Raw genomic sequence first — 25,942 nt, 5'->3', positions numbered from 1 at the left:
TAGCAGTATTTTGACATTCCAAGGATGATACATGCCACTCGGGGTGAAGACTCACCAATTCAAATTGTTCCGCTGTTGAGTACATAGAGGCGCTCACAACATATTTCCTCACAGGTTTCACACAGTGTGTTTGGTGTGTTTTCGGAAGCAACGTCACTAACTGCCAGCGCTCGTCCAATTGCGACTGGCACTTCTGAATGTCTCCTGCTGCGATGAATAAAACTTCGATCTTTTTGCACTGTGCCGCTGCTACGCGGAAGAAGGATTCTGCATCAGATACAGGATCCCCAGCCAGATTTGCCAACCAAACTCTCCTCTTTACCTCACCTCCTATCCCATCAACAGCACCCTTACCGTGAGATGTGGCAAATAAATTCCAGGATAATTGAATCTTGAACAATTCTTGAAGGAATGTTAGATTGGAAAACAAGAATTTCTGTTTAAATTGACTGGCTGCCCCATCTGAAAAAAAGTAAATCGCCCTAATCCTGGGGTGGTGTGATATCGGTGTGGTGATGATATTGGACAGGAAGGTATGAACAGCATATTTGCCATGCTGGAGGTCATCGCTAACGATAACGAAAGACTCGGCAACATTAACATCAATCCAGGCGCACACTGTGAATAGAGTGACTTGGCAAACTCCGCAACTTGGCAAAGTGGCTCCAATGAGCACTATGGATTTCATTCTGTTCTATCACAGCATAGTTCTCCGCAAAATCGACCTGAACGACAACGCGATCACCATCAACTGCCTTCCTTCTATCTTCAAAGAAGTAGCTCTGCTTCCTCTTGATGAATGAGTGCAAGCTGAAGTATGGAAGTTGTTTGCATATCTCATGCAGGGCATCCTGAACAGTCCCATCTTTAGCTACTTTTGTGGCCCGCTGCTCAATTGTCTCCCACTGAAACCACTTCAGTGACAGGTTAGCTGTTTCGTCGTCGACAGAATACACTGTGGCAAACTTGGTATGGCATTCCTGACATTTTCCTGTCATCATGCAGTTGTCCGAATCCTGATCACATACAATGCTTCCAAGGAATTCACGAAAGTTGGTCGAAAGTCCAGGTACATGAGATGACAAGGCCTCCAATAAGAGGCGCATGTTTTTGTGATATCTGCAGAGGCAGACATTGTGCGGAAACTTTGAATTGAGGCATACATTGGCTGGACGAAGTGCTGTGAATTTGGAGTAGCCGATCTTGATGTTTGGATATTTCTCACAAAACAAACTGTATGCCTCTTGTATTGTCATCATTAGGAAACTCTTTTGAACCTTGTCCTTCCGTTTCCCAGTCTTAATAACCACAAAATCTTTCTTCCCTGGCGACATCCATGAAATATTGGGCTGCTCATAAATTTTCTTAACAGCATCACTAACATCGGCAGGAACTTTGTGCTCGGGAGCATACTAGCTTTTCGTGTCAACTTCATGTTGGGTAGGTTCGTTTCCGACAGCAAGCTGTCTGATAACAGCTTTGCGTTTCCTCGGTGATTTCGGGAGGGCCTCTCGAGCTCGTTTAACAGCCTTGCCGATGCTGGAGCTGTTCTTGTAGGCAGGAGACCGAGAAGTTGGAACAGGACTCACAGTGTTTTTGCCCTTCGCCCGACATCTCCGCTGACGCGCATGTTCACTTTCCCTTGCCTTCGCAACATTAGCAGCACGCGCCTCTCTCTTGCGTTTCGCATCCAGTTCCCTGCATTTTTCCTTGTGCCTGTCTCAAAAACGCTTTTGTCGCTCGGCAGCAGTCAATGGCATCCTTTCTGTAATATGAATGCATCGACAAATTATCCATATTAATTGCACTGTACCCTTCTATGAATCATCTAAAAGATCATGAAATGTTTTAGACCACAAAAACTGACAGTGGAGGCTATAAGCGGCTTCACTCGGCTTGTCCACTGCAAAGTTGGCGGTCCGCGGTGACGCAGTGATTTGTCTAGTTTTCCTCTTACGACGCGTATCCGCAGGTGACAACAGAGGTGTAGTTTGTACTCACCGATTGCTGGATGGAAACCGATTTCAAAACCGCTCAAGATGACCATGCGTAAACTTGAAACTTGTCATACGGAAGTAAATCTGGCACGCAATGAATTCTGGGACAGCTACTTTGCGCCACCTTTTTTCAGGCTGAGTTATCAATTGTTTGACAGAATGAGTCACTCCGTAACGTTACAGTGACAAGTTTTCTTTTTAATTAATTTTTTTGTAGATTAAAAAAAAGAAAATTATACTGTACAATGAATGGGTGGTATAAGTTCTTAATGGCCCTGGATTTATTTGGTTTTTCATCCACCAGTTAAAGAGAAACGTAAACAAATGTCAAATTTTCGTTATGAAGTGACGTCACGGAGTGACACCTGACTCCTTTTTTTTTTTTTTTTTTTTGTGTGTATACAAGATCGAGGCTCATGAAAGAGCTAACATTAATCACACAGAAAGACAAACCGACACATATAACATGGGAAGCGGTAGACAAGATGGGGCGAGAGGGGGAGGAACACAAACACAACATCTGAGAGCAGGGACATCGAGAGATCTGTGGGAGGGAGAGGGCTTTGGGGGGGGAGGCATGGGAAGGGGGGTTGGGAGAGGTATAAAACATATGGACACTGCCGGGACTTCCAGGAAAGAAGTTGGAATTTCAAACAAGGTGGATCTGGGGTGAATTAGTGGGGGTAGAAAAGATCAAGGTTTTGGATGGGGAAAGATAAGAGATGGTGGTGAACAGCTGTTTTAAAGACCTGTAGGGAGGAGTGGGATTGAAGGGAGTGTGAGAGTTTGTTCCAGAGGCAGGAGAAAAGAGGAATGAAAGAGTGAAGGTGAGCAGAGAGCCGAGATTTCGGCAGTTTAACCATCAGAGGGTTGCTGGCAGATCTTGTGCGACCTGTAGGAATATTTTGGGGACAAAGCACAGAGAGAGCTGGGGGAGCAAGGCCGGAGAGGAGTCGGTAGAAGACAGAAAGACCACCTACCTGTCTGCGGTGAGTGAGTGAAAGGCCCTCGGAGATAGCTTCATCACGGGAGATTCCAATGATTCTGAAAGCTTTGGTTTCAACAGCGTGAAGCCGAGCTAGGTGTGAGGCAGGAGCACCGGCCCATAGGGGAGAACAGTATTCCATTGAGCTGCGGATGAAAGCCTTGTATGTGGTGAGGAGCTCAGGTGTGCCGAGGAAGGACTTCGTACGACGGAGGATGCCCAGTCGGCGACTGGCTTTGGAGGCCAGCTTGGAAATGTGGTTTTCCCAAGAAAGATCATGGCAGATAGTGAGACCCAAAAGCTTGAGCGACAGAACTTCTTGGAGAGGATTGTTGAGAAAGTAGATGGGAGGGTTGTCCAGTCGATCTTTTCGGAGAGACATAGTAAGAGTGTGAGATTTGTCAGGATTTAAAGACTTGTTCCACTCGTTTGACCAGTCTGTGATTTTGTCCAGGTCTTCAGAGAGTGAGGAGGCTGCAGCCTGCCAATCTGAGGGAAGAGGAATGGAAAGGCAGAGAGTGGAGTCATCAGCAAAGAGATAGAGAGGATTTTCCAGAGAGTCGGAGAGATCATTGATAAAGACCAGAAAAAGCACAGGGCCCAGAACACTGCCTTGGGGAACTCCAGCCTGAACAGGAAGGGGAGATGAGAGAAATCCATTCAGGGCCACACGTTGTCTACGACCAGAGAGGAAGTCCGCAAGCCATGCATGGAGATTTCTATGGATACCATAGGAGGAGAGCTTGGTGAGCAGAGCTGGGTGCCAGATCGTATCGAAGGCACGTGATATGTCAAGGGAGACGGCTCTGATTTCCTGTTTGGCATTGAGGACCTCCATCCATTGCTGAGACAGCAGAAGCAGCATGTCCAGAGTAGAATGACCTGGTCTGAATCCAAATTGATGATCGGAGATCAAGCCATTGGGGAAGAGGAAGGATTTGATATCCGAAGCAATGATGGATTCCATGACTTTGCTGATAATTGGGAGCAGGCTGATTGGTCTGTAGTTGCAAGGATCTGTTTTTGCACCTTTTTTGTGTAAAGCGGTAATGTTTGTTGATTTCCAGGATGCTGGCAGATGACCTTGAGCAAAAGAGAGGGTGAAAAGAACAGAGAGAGGGTGAGATAGAGTGGCAGAGCAGGATTTTAGGACCCGTGGGCTGATGCCGTCTGGTCCAGTTGCAGAATCAGAGTCGAGGTTTGACAAAGACTCCTCCACCTTGTCAGGAGAGAAGGACACAGAGTCCAGGAGCAGTTGGGTTCGACTGGGTAAGGTGGGAACAGAGAGAGATGGGTTTGGGACACAAGATTTTGAGGCAAACACAGAGTTGAGGCATTCGGCTTTGTCACGTGCGGTGTCAACTGTGTAGCCATTTGAGGTAAGGGAGCGGATGGAGGGGGGGGAACAAACACCAGAAACGGATTTGACCAGATGCCACCAGGATTTGGAGGAAAGAGACAGGTTTGAGAGTTCATTTTTGAGTGTGGAGAGATAGTGCTTCCTGGCACTCCTGAGGGTAGACACGCACTTGTTCCGAGCTTGGTGGAAGGAACTGAGATTGCCTTCAGTTGGATTAGCCTTCCAAGAGGCAAAGGCAAGTTGTTTCAGGGCAACTGCCTCACCACAAGATTCAGTGTACCATGGACGGGAGGAAGGGTAAGACAACTGAAGACGAGATGGGATAAATCTGTGCATGAGAGAGAGCAGTTTGCTTTGGAAGAATTCCCAGGAAGAATTGATGTCGGAGGCAGTGGAGATGGGAGACCAGTCCAGATGATTGATGGCTGCTTGAAGACCGTGCCAGTCGGCCTGTGTGAAATGCCAGACTCGGCGACGCTGAGGAGGCTCTCTGAGAATGGCCAGAGAGATGTCCACTTCAACAAGCACATGATCAGAAGAACCGATTGGGGCAGAAGAAGAGCAGCAGACATTAGCAGGGAAGTTTGTCATAACCAAGTCTAGAAGAGAAGATACACCATTGGCTGAGATCCTGGTCGGGAAATTCACAGATTGTGTCAATCCCAGTGAGTCGCAGAAGTCCTTTGCTGAGGTACCATGGCTGGTGAGAGATGAACCCACACCCAGCCAGCTGGCATGACGACAGTTGAAGTCGCCACATATGAGGAAGAGAGAGTTGGGATTAGTGGATAGAAGTTGGTCCATGTTGTCAGACAGTGAATTGTAAATGGAGTCATCACTGTTTGGAGGAGGGTGCAGAACACATATGAACAAAAGGTGGGAGTGGAGAGGACGCCGTAGCCAGAGGTACTCCTGGGGGTGAGGTGGAGAGAGGGCAGTGCAAGGAGAGTGAGGAAGAGAGTTTTTGATAAAGATAGCCACCTCACCACCAGGACGAGGCTCAGGTCTATCATACCGGAGGAGGGAGTAACCAGGAAGAGATATTAAGGAATCAGAGACATCTTGAAGGAGGAAAGTTTCTGTTAAGCAGATCAAGTCTGGATTGTCAGAAGCAACCTGTATGGAGATATCAGTCATGTTTGAGCGAACGCCCCGGATGTTTGAGGTCCATACCGTTAATGAAGAGAGAGGGGGAGCATCGGGTACAGGACAGGACAGGGGAGGGGAGATGTCGGGTAAGATGAAGGATGAGAGGGGGAGGTAGGGAGAGCAGTTGATAGTGTGTCAGTGATTACAGAAGAGTTACAAGAAAAGGAAGGATGAGGAGAACGAAAGGTTTGATGGTGAAGGGATGAGGCACAGTGAGGGGTTGTTTGAGGGGGGGGGGCAGAGGAAAGTAGAAGGTTGGGGGAGGTGGAGGTATGAGATAGAAGGGAGACGAAGTGGGGAGGAGGCAGCTTTGAGGAGGAGGAGGGGGGAGGGAGAATTGGAGAGGAATGGTATGGGAGGAGATTTGAATGGGAGGGGTTGGGGGGGAGTTTTGAAGGGGAGGAGTGAGGGGGAGTTTAGGAGGGGAGGGGCAAGGGGGGAGTTTAGGAGGGGAGGGGCAAGGGGGGAGTTTAGGAGGGGAGGGGGGAGTTTAGGAGTGTATGGGCAAGGGGGGGGGGATTTGGAAGGGAGGGGCAAGAGGAGAGTTTAGAAAGTGGATGATTAATGAAAGACGGACATTGATAACAAATTGGGTTTATTGTGATTTTCAAGTTAGCAATCCGATTCAGAACGATGGAGGAAGGATGGAAAGAATGTGAATTTAGAGCATGCAGTGATTTAGAGTTATAAGGGATTTAATTTTTTTTTTTTGAAGTGGAATGAGTTGGAGAGGAAATTGAAAGAAGCCTTTTAAATATGAAGAAAAACAGCGTGTTGTAATATACCACTGAATAAAACACTGAAGGGGAAAGTTTAAACATATTTAAATAATATTTAAACAGAACCGTGAACAATCTTAAATGCACAAAATTCCGACGGTGGGAGGGCCGAGAGGGACCACCACGAGTCACGTGAACAGGGCAAAAGGTGGATGGCAAGGAGATAATGGGGGCGGGGCAAACAGCACACTTGGACAGAAGTACAGGATGATACAACAGCACACTCCTAATTTGAGTGTTAATTAAGCATAGAAGGACAACTCATATTTTTTTCAATTGGTTTTGAAATAATCTTCATACAGGTAGCTTCAGATGGATAGCATTTGTTGACTTCATACCAATGAATTGAGAGACTAATGAATTAATAGTTCTTTGCATTATCGAGGGCCAATTTTACTGTGCTTTTCAGTAGAATGACTTCATTAATTGCAACGAGTGATGTAAGCCAACAGAGCAAGCTAACTCAGTGATCTTGATATTATCTGAAAGTACATGTTTTCAGCTTTCATTTGGTACATAACATGAACTTTTTCAGTCAAATTTAAAATTTGAACTCTGCGGACCGTTTCTCGTGGAATTTCCCAGTAGTAAGTGGTAGTAGTAGTAGTAGTAGTAGTAGTAAGTAGTAGGTAGTGGTAGTAAATAATAGAAGTAGTAGTAGTAGTAGTAGTAAGTAGTAGTAGTAGTAATAAGTGGTAGTAGTAGTAGTAGTAAGTGGTAGTAAGTAGTCGTAAGTAGTAGGTAGTAGTAGTGGTAGTAGGTAGACGTAGTAGGTAGTAGTAGTAGTAGTAGTGGTAGTGGTAGTTGTAGTTGTAGTAGGTAGTAGTAGTAGGTAGTAGTAGTAGTAAGTAGTAGTAGTAAGTAGTAGTCTAGTTAATAATAGTGCTACTACAACATCATTGATTTTCTTCTCTACTACTTAGAAGGTAACATCATCTTCTGCCGTTATCCCTATCCCACAGGAGAATTGGTAGCTGGCGCTGCTGCCATTCCTGGGGCGAAGCTCAAAACAGCTTGGCTTAGTCGGCACATGGGTGTTGGCGACTCAAGAGATGATGCTGATGTACCACCAGCGAAGAAGTTTTGCCTGCAAGATGACTTGGATACGAAGGTATATGATTCTCACACATTAGTTCTCTGTCTTATCTGCCAACACGAGATAATATTTTTATTTGTTTTATTTATTGTACAGTATTAATTTTATTCGTATTTATTTACTTCCCCCTTCCCCCCCATACCCTCCCTAACCTCCTTCCAACCTCCTCCCACCTCTAGCCCTGGTCGCGCTGACAAAAGGGAAATCGTCATCAGGCCACTGCATTCGTCAAATTTACAATAAGATGTTTAGGAATTGAATAAGAGATCTGGAATCTGATGGGAAAGTGGTGGGGGGTGGGAGGATGGGGCAGGGAGGGTAGAGGGTTAGAGTTTATTTATTTCAGCTTACAGGTGTTTTCTACATTAAGCTTTGGTTCTTCTGTTAACTGTTAATCCTGTTTTTCATGTTTTGGCCGTTGGGGTTTTCCAGGTGTCAGCTTGCTAGCAGATTATTCACATCACTCCGCTTGCTTCCATTCTTCCTTTTTCTGTGCAGGTAGAAGAGGTGGGAGGAGTAAAAATGGAAGAGGAACCCATGCAAGAGTTGATCATCAACTTGGATCACAAGTCTCCATCCAGCACAATGATGAGTGCAGCAGGCGAAGGGAGTGTAAATCGACCCCGTTGGCAGCAGGGCCTCGATAGTGAGGAGACCGAAGAGGAAGAGGAGTGCCACTTGGCTGGTACTCTTGGGGGCCGATGGGCACATCCACAGACCCTTGCCATCGGTGAGCGACCCTTCACATTGTGCCAGTGATGTGTGTAGATTTTCATCACAAATTAACTTTTTCAGTAACATTTCATGAACTCTGTTTTGGTAAATCAGTTTTCTTGGTCCTTTGCCCTTTTAATTTTTTTTAGTTACTGATAGTTTTGTTCAATGTTGTTACTCACAAGCACTCCCACCACCGATACCACTGCCACCACCCCTCCGTGGTGAGGCATTCCTCCAGCCTGCCTCTTGCCTCATTGTGGCTCCACACCTGCCAAAGTGCCGTGAATGCCGCCTCCAGCGGTACCGACGCTCATTGAACGAGTCTTATTCTCAGCCCAACAATGCCTTCTGCCGGTTTCTGCATTTCAGACGGTGAGAAGATTTCTACCCTGTCCATGCTATTGTCTGATGTTATTCCTGCCCTGCTTCATTCTAGTAAAATTTGCAGGCTTCCTTGGCTCATTTTTGCAACTCCTAGATTTTTCTGTGTCTGTCTCTTAGGCTATCTTATGGACGTAACGGTGCTCTTCGTATAGATGGTTTTTGCACACCACACCATGCAGACCCCGCTGCACTCTCAGTCTGGGTGCCAAAAGGGGGCCTTGATCACACAGGCACTTCGGTCCCTGCCACGCCGACCAGCAGCAATACACCGGACCAACAGGAGACCGATTTGCTCGACTTCGCCACAGGAAAATACATCGTGGCTAACATTGGCGGCGACTTCTGTCGGCTTGTGATGGCTGAGAAAGAGGCTCGGAGGTTTGTTGTGACTGGAGGTGAGTTGTATTTATTTATTTATTTTGGCTTTTGGCTTTTGGCCATAACTTGTGGTGGTGGTTCTCAATCAAATACTCCTTGTGTTTCAAACTGAAAAGAGAAATTATTTGTAAGAGTCAGTTGGTTTGACAGTGACTGACAGTTGTGCCAATTAGCGTCCCGGAGCACCTACCCATACATGCATCAAATGTTTCATTTTCATGAATCTATGGGTCATAGTGGAGTTTGTACCTAAATGACATGGAGGGCACAGATATCAAGAGACATCGGGGTACTTTTTTGCCTGAATTCCAATAACATGGACTATCTATGACTATCGACTATCTGGACTATCTATGCATACGGGATTTGAACCTAGATTCCTTGCAACGTGAGCCAAGTTTTCATATGGGGATAACCCAATTATTCATTACTTACATTTCCTAAACCTTAGAATACCACTCAAATGGTTTTGTATTGGTGTGTTCAGCGCTCAATTGATACCGACACTGGAAGAATGGACTGAACTAGCGTTTACTCCGTTGAACAATGTATCACCCTTCATATGATTAACGTATCACCCTTCGTATGATTTATATTTAAACAGGGCAATTCTTTAGCAAACATTTCCCTGCTTAATACGTGAAAATTGGCTGAACTACCCGAAACACGGAGCATACTAACCGAAACATTTCTAAGTGCTCTAAGGTGATTCCTAGCCCCCTACAAATGTTAGTTGGAGTTGGAGCAAACCAATAACAACCTTTCAGAGCAGACAAACCAGGTTTGTTAAAAAAAAATTGTTCAGGTGAAGGGTTAATGCCCAAAGTATCCGCTTCTTGCTTCCCATGGCGGTTACCTCAGTTAAAGTTCTGTTGATTCCATCCATTGTAAAATTAATTGTTTTTTTTTGGTATTCGTACTTACAAGAAAAAGTAGTCTGGATTCTGATGGATTTCCAGATACGGAACTCTGTCCAGTTTTGTATTTTTTATCAGGCCGAGAAAGCGAGGCCGACGATTCCTGATACTTGAAACATTCTGCAACCCATGCCTGCAGCAAACAGACTTTTTGGAACCCCGCTCACATTTTTCATCCAATAATCATGTAACTTTGTTAAAACTATTCTCCTTGGCAAGGTGAAAGTTTTTGAAGGTTTTGTGTCAGTTGCTCAAGTGGTTGCAGAGAAATCTATTTTAAAAGCGAATCAATTAAGGGGGAATTTTAAAAAATAAGGGCCTTGGCCAAAGCTTCACAATATGGTCAATTTTGGTTGTGGGCGCTTATTACTACAGTACTAGTATAAAAGCCCATCAAAATGATGGGTTGGAGCAGTTCGACGGTGCAACCTCGTGAGCATGCCAAAGTCTGAAGCCTCGGCCTAGTGTCAGGTGTGTTTATTTGTTCTTTCTTTATTAGACATCACCAGCAACGGTACCCGCCCTACGGGCGGGGCTTCAATTGGGAGGCCCAAATGAAAAGGTAAAATATCAGAAATTGAAGGCTTTTTTTATTTTAAACGATTCATGTAAACATCCGTTAAATCATACCACACGCAAATCATCAAAATCTAAACAGTATCTTACTATAATTCACCAAATGTCTGTTCTCTTCACCCTCTCTTTTGCTCAAGGTCAACTGCCATCTGCTTGGAAATCAGCCAACATCACCGCTTTGCACAAAAAAGGTGCAAAAACAGATCCTAGCAACTACAGACCAATCAGCCTTCTCCCAATTATCAGCAAAGTCATGGAATCCATCATTGCTTCTGATATGAAATCTTTCCTCTTCTCCAATGGCTTGATCTCTGATCATCAATTTGGTTTCAGACCAGGTCACTCTACTCTGGACATGCTGCTTCTGCTGTCTCAACAATGGATGGAGGTCCTCAATGCCAAACAGGAAATTAGAGCTGTCTCCCTCGACATATCACGTGCCTTCGACACGGTCTGGCACCCCGCTCTGCTCACCAAACTCTCCTCCTTTGGTATCCATGGAAATCTCCACGCATGGCTGGCGGACTTCCTCTCTAGTCGTCGTCAACGTGTGGCCCTGAATGGGTTTCTCTCATCTCCTCTTCCTGTTCAGGCTGGAGTTCCCCAAGGCAGTGTTCTGGGCCCCGTGCTTTTTCTGGTCTTCATCAATGATCTCTCTGACTCTCTCGAAAATCCTCTCTATTTCTTTGCTGATGACTCCACTCTCTGCCGCTCCATTCCTCTTCCCTCAGATCGGCAGTCTGCTGCCTCCTCACTCTCTGAAGACCTGGACAAAATCACAGACTGGTCAAACAAGTGGAATATGTCTTTCAATCCTGACAAATCTCACACTCTTACTATGTCTCTCCGAAAAGATCGACTGGACAACCCTCCCATCTACTTTCTCAACAATCCTCTCCAAGAAGTTCTGTCGCTCAAGATTTTGGGTCTCACTATCTGCCATGATCTTTCTTGGGAAAACCACATTTCCAAGCTGGCCTCCAAAGCCAGTTGCCGACTGGGCATCCTCCGTCGTGCGAAGTCCTTCCTCGGCACACCTGAGCTCCTCACCACATACAAGGCTTTCATCCGCAGCTCAATGGAATACTGTTCTCCCCTATGGGCCGGTGCTCCTGCCTCACACCTAGCTCGGCTTCACGCTGTTGAAACCAAAGCTTTCAGAATTATTGGAATCTCCCGCGATGAAGCTATCTCTGAGGGCCTTTCACTCACTCACCGCAGGCAGGTAGGTGGTCTTTCTGTCTTCTACCGACTCCTCTCCGGCCTTGCACCCCCAGCTCTCTCTGTGCTCTGTCCCCCAAATATTCCTACAGGTCGCACAAGATCTGCCAGCAACCCTCTGATGGTTAAACTGCCGAAATCTCGGCTCTCCGCTCACCTTCACTCTTTCATTCCTCTTTTCTCCCACCTCTGGAACAAACTCCCTCACTCCCTTCAATCCCACTCCTCCCTCCAGGTCTTTAAAACAGCTGTTCACCACCATCTCTTATCTTCCCCCATCCAAAACCTTGATCTTTTCTACCCCCGCTAATTCACCCCAGATCCACCTTGTTTGAAATTCCAACTTCTTTCCTAGAAGTCCTGGCAGTGTCCATATGTTTTATACCTCTCCTACTGCCCCCTTCCCACGCCCCCCCCCCCAAAGCCCTCGCCCTCTTTCAGATCTCTCGATGTCTCCATGTCTCTCGGTCCCTGCTCTCAAATGTTGTGTTTGTGTCCTTCCCCCTCTCTCCCCATCTTGTCTACCGCTCCCTATGTTATATGTTTTATGTGTCGGTTTGTCTTTCTGTGTGATTAATGTTCGCTCTTTCACGAGCCTCGATCTTGTATACAAAAAAAAAAAAAAAAAAAAAAATACAGACGTTAATGAACATTCGTTTTACTCTGCGCACGTTGCATATCACGTGCAGCAAATTTCACCTATCTGCGTCATTTATTGTTATTTTTAAACAAGGAAACGAAAAAACATATTTTAGGGCTACACACCTTTATTTTAAAAAAAGTTTTAAACCTAGTAAAAAAAAAAAAATTAATTACATTTTGATAGATGAAAATGTGCCAGAAAAGACGACCGTGGGCCAAATTTCAGCTCTCTTGGACGTATGGAACCTAGAAAACGAACGGCTCAAAGATTTGAAACAGTACAAACAAAGTTCAGATGAAGTTAAATAAAAGTGTGTAAAAACTATTTTGTACACGTTCTGTCGGTTTGCAAGCCACCGTCTTCAGTTTCAATAAAACCACCGTTTAGAGGCCATTTTTCCCCACAAAGCGGGGGTTGGCCTTTTCGGGGACCGTGGTAGTTGTTGTTTTTTTGGTCCCCTTTTTGAAGCAATGTTTTACGGCCGGATGCCCTTCCTGACGCCAACCCTTTTTGCCGCCTTCAACGACAAACAGGGAATTACCAGTGAACTGGTACTCAATTAGCCGACCTCGGAAGGATGACAGGCTGAGTCAACCCCCCTGGCATTAATTCGGCGATCGACCGAGATTCGAACCCAGGATCCTAGGTATCCTAAGCCGGCACCCTAGCCGCTAGCCCAACACCAGGGATTCAGTTTCAATAGAAGATACATAATTACTCTTTTATGAAAAATGTTTTTCGAGTTTGTCTTATCCTCAAAAATAGACCGTAGTGAACACATTCGTGTTAAAAGATTGAACTTTAAAATTTACCCTTGTGAGGGAAGACAGACATCTGTACAAACTCACATTGCGTTTTATATGGTAGATTTCATTTATTTTTATTGAGCATATAATGGTAACAACTCAAACCATTCGTGTCATTGGCCTGGATGGCAGTGAAGGATGATTGGGGGATACTAAAGCTTACCATGCCGTCTCGCTTGTTTCTTGTTGAGGAATTGTGAAAATATTTTCACGCAGGCAAACAAGCTTATTTTGATTTTATTTATTTATTATGATAATTTTTTGACTGCCAGTAAACAAACCTAATACACGTCACATTGACTCGTCAGCCATTGCCATTACCCTGCTTCCGTCCCACTAATTTCCGTTTAACTTTATTTTACCTCTTCGCCGTTTTTATATTGTTCTCACTCTCTCCAGGCAAGATAGCGTGGAAAAGAGCAGTGCCCGGAGTGAGAGAACTGTGTGATTCTTGCGAGACAACTTTGTTTAACTTGCACTGGGTCTGCCCCAAGTGTGGGTTTGGCGTTTGTCCAGACTGCTACTCCACTGCTCAGCGAGCTCGGCTCAACTGTTGTAAGTCTTCTTTTGATGTACTGCCCTTCACAGAACTTTATTTGGGTTATAGAAATGAGGAAAACAATACACCAGCCCTGGCCTCGCTCTCCCTCATGCCCATATTGCATTATCAGCCCAATTCCATGTGAGAACGTCCTCTCTGCCAAGCCTTTCATGGCATATTACTACACTTTATCAACGTGTTAGCTACAGGCTGACACCACAATATTCTTTGTACTTGCATGGCATGGGTGTTGGGATTGCAATATACATCATCATGTGTACCTTGCACTGTACACACTCTTACATGGTGGAAAAAGTGGAGATTTTAGACGCACTCAAATTATTGCCTTAGGTTTGAATGAATCGAATCATTTTGGATCCAAGACTTGAGATTTCTACCGTTTATTTATTTATGTATTCCAAGCGATTAGTATATTGGGCACATCAACCATTATTTTGAGAAACTATATTTCTGTTGTGGCAATCTTTGGATCATCTTGTTTTTTTATTTTGACACCCCACAACTCTGGCCACTGCAGTCTTCCTGGTTGGCAAACAATCACAAGTTTCAGTATTTTGGGCCATGTTATGGTTATGTTTAGGCAGGCTATGTTTCCACCCCCCTACCCCCTCTTTGTCTGTCTATCTGAGCATAATATGTCGAAAAGTTATGGATGGATTCGGACAACACTTGGTGGATAGGTTGGGTGTGTGACCATGATGAACGAACTGATTAATTTTTGGTGAAGATCCGGATCCGAATTGGGCAATTTTTTATTTTGTTAGTGATTCTTGAATACTATGAGACTGGGCCAAAAACGATACATTGCGTGATGTAGCTAAACATTGTGGATAGATTATGACAAAACATGGTGGATGAGTTTGTTACCTGACGAGAACAAGCTGATTCAATTTTGATTCAGGTCCAGATGCAGATCCGACCTATCCGTGGGATGGAAAACGTAAACTGTTCAGCTGAAGTATGCGCTCTTAACAAGTGCTGTTCTAGTTCCCCTTGGTTTTGGTCCGTGCATTGGCCCACATGATGATGTAGGGTTTGCCCATCCTCGCTGTCTCGCAAAGGCCTTTTTTTGACTCGTTTTTTTTTACCGTGATGGGGCTCTCCCTGCTGCAGCAGGTGCCACTTTTTTTTGTAATCTGCAAAAACGTTTCGCAAGTCTAAGTAAATAGAAAACGTTGCATGTCTGGAGCACTCTGTTAATTTGATACCTCGTACTTTAACAGAATCCCTCACATTTCACCCTTGCTGTATACAGAGATGAGAGGGTTCACATCCACACACGTGATTTGGCGTAGACTCAGCACCACAGTGCTAGGAAGACCGTTCCCTTCGCCTCCAAATTCCCCTCCTTGTGCTGTGGTGCACCCATTTGTTGTTGCCCCACTTTGGTTGTTTTGGCTGTTTGTCATTCCATTGGTCCTTGTCATTTTGCTCTTCCATGAACCACTTTACCTGTGTACAAGAAAAGGAACGAGGCATTCTTTTATTAATAAAATTCATTTCTGCTTCAAATACACATGAACGGTCTGACCCTTTTACTAGGAAATCCCAGTCCTATAAAAGCATCACTGGGAGCTAAACAAGTAAATTATGTTGATCCTGTGGTAGTGGCCTAATCCTAACAGCCCACCAGAAATGAGGAAACAAAATGATCTAACAGGATTGGAAATTGATGTGTTATTGGATGCATGCCATGCACCAGTTATGTTGTCATGATTGTAATGACTTGAACCACCACACTACACTACCCTGACCACTCTCTACCTTCTTAATGACAGACCAAACATTGGGTGCTGAGAATGCTCCAGAAGCAGGATTTTGCATGAAGTGGGTGCGCTGTGTGAAAGGTCAATACCACGAACCAGAAAACCTGATGCCCACACAAATAATTCCCGCCAATGGTGAGTGTGATTTGTACATTTGTCTTGACCTTGATTAATGAGCAGCGAACGTCAATCTATTCCTTTTCTTTAACACATCTCTCTCATGTGTTCTTTGCTTAGCTCTATTTGATCTTGGAACATTGCTGCATCGAATACGTCGTCGGTGGGGCATCAAGGCCAACTGTCCTTGCTCGGCACGGCCTGTGGCAGTGCCTGCTTTGGTTTCTGTTGTGGCAACTTCTTTACCATGTTCTGTGCCACCATCGTCGCAGTCTTCCTCCTCGACTCATTCTGCTGCAGCAGAGTCTTTGCACCACGATCCTCCATCGGGCTCACAAGAACCACCGCCACCACCCGAAGCGGCTTCTCTGTGTCCTTCCACATTGCCTTCTCTTTTTGTAGCGGTATCCCCATCTTGTTCTTCTGATTCCTTTTCAGCACCTGCTTCTTCCACCACCTCTCTAGTGCAGAAGTCATCTTCAGTCTTCAAATCCACTACATTAGCCAGTACTTCTCTCTCTTCAAGCACAACATCAATGTCTCAACCCCTCGTGTCAGAGTCTACTAAAACCAAACCCTCTTCCCCTCCAGACCTCACCTTACAAGTATCCTCATCAATTTCCACCTTTGACTCTGATTCACTACCCACCTCTTCATCCTCCTTTGCCTCAACGTCCTCTTCCAGGCAGCCATCTATCACTTCTGCTTCCTTATCTTCTAGACCTCTGACAACTTCCTCCTCTGGTTTGTCATCATCTTCACCTTGCAGTTCATTATTTAACGTTGTGCCTTCCTTAAGCACGATCACAATGGCCTCTTCATCCATTTCTGTTTCGTCATCCTCTGACCAGAAACAACCAGCTACCTCTGGTATTTTGTCATCACCCAGTTCTGCACTGCTGTCAACTACATCTTGCTTTCCTTCATCTACCTCCTCTACCAGCAATCCTTCAGAATCTTCTCTCCAACAGCTGCCTCTTCCAAAACCTCCTATCCCCTTTTCGTTGAAGCAACTGCCAACAGCTTCTTCCCACACACATCAAACCACAAATACTTCCATTGACAACATTCAGTTACCTCGAGAGCCCCCATCCCTGCCCAACAATGGAATGTCAACACCTGGGTCAGATGTGTCGTCAAATCATTTGGCACAGCCACCTGCTCCTCCTTCGTCGAAATCGAGTGATGTTCCAGTAACTTCAGCATCTAACGTACCTACAACCACAGGCACACATTGTGCCTCCCCTTCGGAGCAAGATCGTCAGGCTGAGGCACTCGTGGCATCGGTGATTCCAGGGTCTCCTGCTCATTGGTTTGCAGACCTCGTTTCGCCAAATTCCAAATCTGACTGTGAGTCTCATGTAATACTGTCTTGTTATAATTTTCCTTTTACTTTGAGGTATCCTGGCCTTCTCCCTCGCTGATGGGCTTTTTTGCAACCCCACTGCAGTGTTTCCTGGATTCTCTCTGCCTCTATTGACCCCCTTGTGGGGAAGAGGTGTTGCGGGTTTGTGGGGACCAGGAGCTGGAGTGACTCGCGGTCACGGTGCCGCTATAGATAAACGTGAAAGCTTGCGAGATGTGTTTTCGAGCAGTTGTCAAAAGATTGGCGAGGTACACCGATGAGTTGTTTTGTGTCTACAAACATATTTTGTGCTGGTTGTAATTTACTGCATATGTTGTCGTTTTCTTTACAATCAGGTTTACAAGATAGATATTTTTATTACGTGTTTAGTGCAACTGCTGATGCAGATGTTTCTAATTAGTTGCTCTGAAAACGTTTTTAGATAGTTAAGAAAGAAGGTGCAGGAACGATGACGAATGGTAAAAGACCAATGAATTTGACAGTAAGGCATCAGGCAAAGATACAGGAAGTCAGAGAATGAACAAACAGGAAAGGAAGGGGAAGGGAGAAATAAAGGTGGCAATGTGTGAGAGGGTTTCAAAAATATTTTTTTAATGAATAAGCACTGACAACAAATATCAGTGCCCACTTATACCATGAAAATGGTATAAAAATGGTTTGGAAATAATTTGACTGCAGTGTTGTCATCCACTGGATGAGGAACATGCCTTCCATGGCTCCAGCGACCCTACCCACTCTTCCCAGAAGGTGTAGTTTTGTGGTTGCCGTTGGCTAATACTAGCTCATCCGCCTTTTGATGGTTGCTATTGGCTAATACTAGCTCTTCCGCCTCGCAACAAGGGTTCCACTACCCCACTCGGCTCCGACAAGAGTTGCCACAAACTGGTTAAAACCGGATGGGTGGTTTTTAGGAGACACCATCTCCTCACAGGGTGGCTGTTGGCTCCCAAAGGGAGCTCATCTGCCCTTTGTCAGGTGTTGTTTTTAGTGTTGGCAGGATGTCCCCACTCACCCTCCCCACTAGCAAAGCCAGTGATGGGTGTCAGTTTAGTTGTCGAAAACCCAAGCATGTGGCAGGTAGCACTAGGTTACATGTTGTTGCCAGTGTCAGTCCCAAAATACTGACCTGACTCAGTTTGTTTGATATTGAAATGTAGTTAGCACTGATTGATAGGTGTGATTATGATTTGTTTATTGGCTCATGAAACTGATGGATCTGATGATGTGATCTGCAGAACCCACTGGATGATATCATTGCTTCTGCTCTCAAAAGCAGCAAAGAAAAGACAAAGTTAGTATGGTGGACCGGGTGTGGTGGGCTTTGATTGATCGTTTGGCTACTAAGAACCTAAAACTGCTAAACTCTTTCAGGTTGTTCTTTACGATGACAACACAGTTCCATTATTCCATTGTTGTAAACCTATGCAATTATTTTGTCACAATTGCAAATCCCATTGTTACATTGGTTCATCGGTATTGCACTCCTGACAGAATCAAGGAAGAGAACGGCCAGGCTGCGAGCGCACCCTCAAACATGGGTCTGCTTGTTCCTCTGGTGGACCCAACATCCTCTCTGCCTCCTCATTCGTGGTTATGCGACGGTCGTCTGCTACGCATCCACCCACCCAAACACAAGCAGAGCTGGCGTCTGTTCAGGGAGTGTTGGAAGTTGGGCCAGGTGTGCTATATGGATGCTCGATACCTTTTCCGACTTTATTTCAGATTTTGTAAGGGTGCACCATTTTGTATTGGCTTCCTAATCTCGCATTGTTATTTCAAGAGCAAGCGAAGAAATGCAAAGCAAAATGGATATCGAAGCACCATTTATTGTGAAGGTCGTGAGAGCAAAGTGCTTGCTGAGAGTATCCTGCTTTACTCGTGCACGGAACAAATTGCTAGCTCTGATTTTACGAAGCAATCTGTCACCAATACGTAATCGATCGGAACAGCTCGTTTCATAATTGGTGGAATAGCGAACTGAGTGAACGTGTTCCTTGATTTTGATGAGATATGTTGATGTACTCAGCCTTTTAACTTATTGGGGCCTTGTGTGCACAGCCTGTCCTTGTCTCTGGTGCGCATACGTTGCTGACGCCCGAGCTCTGGACACCTACTGGTTTCGGGAAAGAGTTTGGTGACGGCGAGGCCGACCTAGTGAACTGTCGCTCTGGTACAGTGCTCTCCAGCATGAAGATGAATGATTTCTGGGCTGGATTTGAGGATGTCAAACGTAAGCTACATGCACACCTTTGCCAGTAATTTATTATTTTTCCTTCTCATTGCATAGCTGTCCACAAGCTGTAACATTTCAAGAGTCGTGCCAAAGGGTTTTTTTTAAATTTCAAACAGAACGGCTGCCTTCACGAGAAGACAGCACCCCTATGATTTTGAAGCTGAAGGACTGGCCACCAGGAGAGGATTTTTGCGACATGATGCCCGCTCGCTTCCGTGACTTGTGTGCGGCACTACCGCTGCCAGAGTACACGCAGAGGGATGGGCGACTTAACCTCGCCTCGAGGCTCCCAAGTTCATTTGTACCACCTGACCTTGGGCCTAAGATGTACAATGCTTACGGTATGTCACCTTGCACTCCCAGTGTGCCATTTTATTAATTAATTTGATGAAAACCTTGTTTTCTCCTTCCATACAAGAGTGAAGCTCATTAAATTGACAGTGGTGTAGTGGGGCAATAATTGGGTGTAATCAGCAGGGGAATAAACAAATGGGAAAGGAAAGAGAGAAATTGAGGAAGCACTGAAACCAGCAAGTAATAGGGATGGGTGATGATGGGGGCAATGGCTGTAATAAGGATCACAGCTCAGGGTGCGCACCACCTGTTTGATGCTCTGGAGTGAAGAGTAGCAAAGTGGAAGGTTGCTTGAAGGAAGGTTGCTTGCTGAAGGTTGCTTCCAACCTCTGGAAGGTTGCTTCATAAACTGGAGGAGTGAGGAACAAAGGAGTTGAGGTGACGGAAGAAGGAAAGGGTCCATAGATGGGAGAAGCAAGAAATGAGGAATATTACACTCAAGAGAGACTTATAGAAGTCTCGATAAATTCGTTAAAACCAACCACTACATTCCTTGGATTGGTTGTTGGACTAAAAATTTGTTATACTGGGGTTCCACCGCAACCGCCTCCCTCAACTAAAAATGGCATCCCGTTACATTAATTATATACAAGTTCAATATAACATTGACATATTTAACCAAACCACTTCCCCCCACCCCCCACCCCCCATCCCCATCCCCATCCCCTTCCCTTCCTCCACCCCTAATTCTCCATTTTGCTGACAGTTATAACAAAGTTAAACTATAACGGCACTCAGTAGAGAGCATACCTCCACCTGGTGAACAGTTCACGTTTTGTATCTCAGAGTAGATCATAAAATCACAATACTGAATCACATTTAATCAAAATCAATCACAGGAATCACCGTAGGTCCAGTCTTTCATACCCTGATCTACCCCTCGTTTTTGGCCATATCACTCGATGGTGAAGAATCACTTTAAAATTATATTGGCTTGATCCGGATCCGATCTTCACCAAAATTTAATCGATTCTTCCTTGGCGCACACACACATGTCCAGCAAGTTTCGTCCAAACCCATCCATAACCTTTTGAGATATCCTGCTATGTATCGTTTTTGGCCCGATCGCCCAATGGTGAAGAAGAATCACTTAAAAAATTAAATAATTCTCATATCCGAATCCATATTCAGATCTTCACCAAAATTGAAGTGAATCGTCGGTGTCACATACGCTCCATCTCTGCCAAATTTCGTCCGAATCCGTCCACAATATTTTGAGATATCTTGTTCACAAATGGACAAACAAACAGACAGGGGTGAAAACATAACCTCCAAACACCTTTGGTGGTGGAGGTAATAAAATGACTGTTCCTGATAACGGGACTTTAATCTATTCCTTTTACCATGTACAATCATCTCTCTGAGCTCCACAATGTGTTTTGTGGAATGTGCTTTTTGTGTCTGTGTTTGCAATGGAATATTATGACTTTTGTTGTCACGTTTGATTGGCAGGTTTTTGCAGTTGTTTTGTCTCAATTTTGTCTAGGTTTGCCTCTGAAACAAGATCGCAACATTGCAACGACCAACCTCCACTTGGACGTGTCTGATGCCGTCAATGTCATGGTGTACGTAGGAGTACCCAAAGGGGGTGACTATGATTCGGAGGCAGGTGAGAACACGATGATGCTTCATGCTGTAATTACCTTGCGTATGCGAAGCGAAAAGTGGGGTTAAGCAATTGTCTCACTTCTGCAGTGCATTCAGAAAGTATTCAGACCCCTTCACTTTTTGACATTTTCTTATGTTGCAGCCTTATGCTGAAATCGTTTAAATTCATTTTTTCCCTCATTAATCTACACCCAATACCCCATAATGACAAAGAGAAAACAGGATTTTAGAAAGTTTTGCAAATTTATTAAAAAGAAAAAACTGAAATATCACTGACAAAAGTATTCATACCCTTTGCGATGACACTTGAAATTTAGCTCAGGTGCCTCCCATTTCTCTTGATCATCTTTGAGATGTTTCTACACCTTGATTGTAGTCCACCTGTGATAAATTCAATTGATTGGACATGATTTGGAAAGGCACACACCTGTCTATATATGGTCTCGCAGCTGACAATGCATATCAGAGCAAAAACCAAGCCATGAGGTCGAAGGAACTGCCTGCAGAGCTCAGAGACAGGATTGTGTCGAGGCACAGATCTGGGGAAGTCTACAAAAAAATCTCTGCTGCATTGAAGGTTCCCAAGAGCACAGTGGCCTCCATAATTCTTAAATGGAAGAAGTTTGGTACAACCAGGACTCTTCCTCGAGCTGGCCGCCCGGCCAAACTGAGCAATCGGGGGAGAAGGGCCTTGGTAAGAGAGGTGACCAATAACCCGATGGTCACTCTGGCTGAGCTCCAGAGATCCTGTGTGGAGATGGGAGAAACTTCCAGAAGGACAACAATCACTGCAACACTCCACCGATCTGGGCTTTATGGCAGCGTGGCCAGACGGAAGCCTCTCCTCAGTGAAAGACACATGAAAGCCCGCTTGGAGTTTGCAAAAAAGGCACCTAAAGGACTCTCAGTCTGTGAGAAACAAGATTCTGTGGTCTGATAAAACCAAGATTGAACTGTTTGGCTTCCGTCTGGCCACTCTGCCATAAAGCCCAGATCGGTGGGTGTGTTGCAGTGATGGTTGTCCTTCTGGAAGTTTATCCCATCTCCATACAGGATCTCTGGAGCTCAGCCAGAGTGACCATCGGGTTCTTGGTCACCTCTCTTACCAAGGCCCTTCTCCCCCGATTGCTCAGTTTGGCCGGACGGCCAGCTCTAGGAAGAGTCCTGGTTGTTCCAAACTTCTTCCATTTAAGAATTATGGAGGCCACTGTGCTCTTGGGAACCTTCAATGCAGCAGAAATGTTTTGTAGGCTTCCCCAGATCTGTGCCTCGACACAATCCTGTCTCTGAGCTCTGTAGGCAGTTCCTTCGACCTCATGGGTTGGTTTTTGCTCTGATATGCGTTGTCAGCTGTGAGACCTTATATAGACAGGTGTGTGCCTTTCCAAATAATGTCCATGAAAAGTCGGGTTTGAAATCCTACGGTGAAGGCTAGCTCGTACGGAGGATAATAGAGAACAGTGGATCCAGGAAAAGGGCCGTGATCAAACGGTTTGGACAGGACGAGACACTAAACTCCCTTTCGGCACAACATTTAATAAAACAAGGCAAAGATGGCGGCAATCAACTCGCTCACACGAGCCATCAGCAAGAACTCAAGAAGCCGGAAGTCTCCTCCCTTTCCGGTGCAAATTAAGAGAAAAAAGTAAAAATTACAGGCTCGCACTACACCAACATGGCATCAACATATTGCAAGAAATCATTCATAAGCAAAGCAGGAAACGTTCACGTATATCGTACGCATAACATCAGAGACTTTCTAACAGCCACCCCCAAATTTGTGGAATAAATTTGAAAAAAGGAAAAGTCTTTCAGTCCATTCACCCCTCACCCATCATCTTCAAGCTTCGACAGCCAGATCAATTTAGCAAGTGGTCGAACATAGTTCTTGCCACGAACTTGAACGCTGGCAGTTCGAGCACGGCCATCTGAGCCCGGAAAGGTCTCGTGAGGTTTCCCTCTTCGGGGCGATGAGGCGACGGACGGACATTAGGAAGGCATCAGCATCAAGGCCCTCCAGGAGGCCCAGATGTACGCTGCGGGTAGTGAGGCACCACCAAACAGTGATGACTCCATCTACATCTCGCTGTCTGATAATATGGACCAACTTCTATCTACCCATCCCAACTCTCTCTTCCTCATATGTGGTGATTTCAATTGTCACCATGCCAGTTGGCTGGGTGTGGGTTCCTCTCTCACCAGCAATGGCTCTTCAGCAAAGGATTTCTGTGACTCACTGGGACTGACACAATCTGTCAATTTCCCTACCCGGATCTCAGTCAACGGAGCATCTTCTCTTCTGGACTTGGTTATGACAAACCTCCCTGAAAATGTGTGCTGCTCTTCTTCTGCTCCAATCGGCTCATCTGATCATGTGCTTGTTAAAGTGGACATCTCTCTGACCATTCTCAGAGAGCCTCCTCAGCATCGACGAGTCTGGCATTTCACTCAGGCCAACTGGCACGGTCTTCAAGCAGCCATCAATCATCTGGACTGGTCTCCCATCTCTACCGCCTCTGACATCAACTCATCCTGGGAATTCTTCCAAAGTAAATTGCTCTCTCATGCACAGATTTATCCCATCTCGTCTTCAGTTGTCATACCCTTCCTCCCGTCCATGGTACACGGAATCTTGTGGTGAGGCTATTGCCCAGAAACAACTTGCTTTCGTCTCCTGGAAAGCAAATCCAACGGAAGGAAATCTCATTTCCTTTCACAAAGTCCGAAACAAGTGTGTGTCCACCCTCAGGAGAGCCAGGAAACAATATCTCTCCGTTCTCAGGACAGAACTCTCTTATCTGTCTCCCTCTTCCAAATCCTGGTGGCGTCTGGTCAAATCTGTTTCTGGTGTTTGTTCCCCCTCCATCCCCTCCCTCACCTCAAACGGCCACACGGCTGATTCCGCACGTGAAAAAGCTGAGTGCCTCAACTCCGTGTTTGCCCCTAAATCTTGTGTCCCAAACCCATCCCTCTCTGTACCCACCGTACCCAGTCGTACCCAGCTGCTCCTGGACTCTGTGTCCTTTCCTCCTGACAAGGTGGAAAAGTTTCTGTCAACCCTCGACTCTGATTCTGCAACTGGACCTGACGGCATCAGCCCACGGGTCCTAAAATCTTGTTCTTCCGCTCTTTCACTCCCTCTCTCTGTTCTCTTCACCCTCTCTTTTGCTCAAGGTCATCTGCCATCTGCTTGGAAATCTGCCAACATCACCGCTTTGCACAAAAAAGGTGCAAAAACAGATCCCAGCAACTACAAACCAATCAGCCTCCCCCCAATTATCAGCAAAGTCATGGAATCCATCATTGCTTCAGATATGAAATCTTTCCGCTTCTCCAATGGCTTGATCTCTGATCATCAATTTGGTTTCAGACCTGGTCACTCTACTCTGGACATGCTGCTTCTGCTTTCTCAACAATGGATGGAGGTCCTCAATGCCAAACAGGAAATTAGAGCTGGCTCCCTTGACATATCACGTGCCTTCGATACGGTCTGGCACCGTGCTCTGCTCACCAAACTCTCCTCTTTTGGTATCCATGGAAATCTCCACGCATGGCTGGCGGACTTCCTCTCTAGTCGTAGTCAACGTGTGGCCCTGAATGGGTTTCTCTCATCTCCTCTTCCTGTTCAGGCTGGAGTTCCCCAAGGCAGTGTTCTGGGCCCTGTGCTTTTTCTGGTCTTCATCAATGATCTCTCTGACTCTCTTGAAAATCCTCTCTATCTCTTTGCTGATGACTACTCTCTGTCGCTCCTCCATTCTTCATCCCTCAGATCGGCAGTCTGCAGCCTCCTCACTCTCTGCAGACCTGGACAAAATCACAGACTGGGCATACAAGTGGAACATGTCTTTCAATCCTGACAAATCTCACACTCTTACGATGTCTCTCCGAAAAGACTGACTGGACAACCCTCCCATCCACTTTCTGAATAATCCTCTCCAAGAAGTTCTGTCACTCAAGCTTTTGGGTCTCACTATCTGCCATGATCTTTCCTGGGAAAACCACATTTCAAATCTGGCCTCCAAAGCCAGTCGCCGACTGGGCATCCTCCGTCGTGCGCAGTCCTTCCTTGGCACACCTGAGCTCCTCACCACATACAAGGCTTTCATCCGCAGCTCAATGGAATACTGCTCTCCCCTCTGGGCTGGTGCACCTGCCTCACACCTCGCTCGTCTTCACGCTGTTGAAACCAAAGCATTCAGAATCATTGGAATCTCCCGCGATGAAGCTAACTCCAAGGGCCTCTCACTCACTCACCGCAGGCAGGTTGGTGGTCTTTCCGTCTTCTACCGACTCCTCTCTGGCCTTGCCCCCTCAGCTCTCTCTGGGCTCTGTCCCCCAAATATTCCTACAGGTCGCACAAGCTCTGCCTGCAACCCTCTTATGGTTAAACTGCCAAAATCAAGACTCTCTGCTCACCTTCACTCCTTCATTCCTCTTTTCTCCTGCCTCTGGAACAAGCTCCCTCACTCTCTTCAATCCCACTCCACCCTCCAGGTCTTTAAAACAGCTGTTCACCACCATCTCTTATCTTCCCCCATCCAAAACATTGATCTTTTCTATCCCCGCTAATTTCACCCCAATTCCACTTTTTTGAAATACCAACTTCTGTCCTGGAAGTCCTTGGTGTCCTTGTGTTTGATACTTCTGCCACCCCCCTCACCCCCAAGCCCTCTCCCTCCCACACATCTCCCTGCTCTTAAATGTTGTGTGCCCTCAAGTGTTTGTGTGCTTCCCCTTCTCTTGTCTTCCACTCCCTCTTTTTATATATTTTGTTTGTCTGGTTGATTTGTTTGTGAAGTAAATGTCAGCTCTTTCACGAGCCTCGATTCAGTATACAACAACAACAAAAAAAAAATCAGCATCAAGGCCCTCCAGGAGGCCCAGATGTACGCTGCGGGTAGTGAGGCACTTGAAGATTATACCCCAGC

The 25,942-nt window shown here is 45.7% G+C and overlaps 1 protein-coding gene across 2 annotated transcripts in view; it reads left to right on the top strand.

Moving 5' to 3' along the window:
• The window catches only part of LOC137427086 (lysine-specific demethylase 3A), a 134,594-nt gene that overhangs the window by 88,259 nt on the left and 20,393 nt on the right, over positions 1 to 25,942 (top strand). For both annotated transcript variants that reach the window (XM_068116243.2, XM_068116242.2), the window contains 13 exons: positions 7,233 to 7,381; positions 7,865 to 8,096; positions 8,266 to 8,455; positions 8,585 to 8,862; positions 13,408 to 13,563; positions 15,349 to 15,471; positions 15,574 to 16,803; positions 16,904 to 17,067; positions 18,055 to 18,110; positions 18,311 to 18,497; positions 18,878 to 19,049; positions 19,169 to 19,393; positions 20,893 to 21,015. In XM_068116243.2, coding sequence (XP_067972344.1) covers positions 7,233 to 7,381; positions 7,865 to 8,096; positions 8,266 to 8,455; positions 8,585 to 8,862; positions 13,408 to 13,563; positions 15,349 to 15,471; positions 15,574 to 16,803; positions 16,904 to 17,067; positions 18,055 to 18,110; positions 18,311 to 18,497; positions 18,878 to 19,049; positions 19,169 to 19,393; positions 20,893 to 21,015 — 3,285 coding nt within the window. The remainder of the gene's footprint in view (positions 1 to 7,232; positions 7,382 to 7,864; positions 8,097 to 8,265; positions 8,456 to 8,584; positions 8,863 to 13,407; positions 13,564 to 15,348; positions 15,472 to 15,573; positions 16,804 to 16,903; positions 17,068 to 18,054; positions 18,111 to 18,310; positions 18,498 to 18,877; positions 19,050 to 19,168; positions 19,394 to 20,892; positions 21,016 to 25,942) is intronic.

Source organism: Myxine glutinosa, chromosome 5 (genome assembly GCF_964187855.1).
Source record: "Myxine glutinosa chromosome 5, kmMyxGlut1.1, whole genome shotgun sequence".
NCBI lineage: Eukaryota > Metazoa > Chordata > Myxini > Myxiniformes > Myxinidae > Myxine > Myxine glutinosa.
This window is presented reverse-complemented; position numbering and strand designations above follow the sequence as displayed.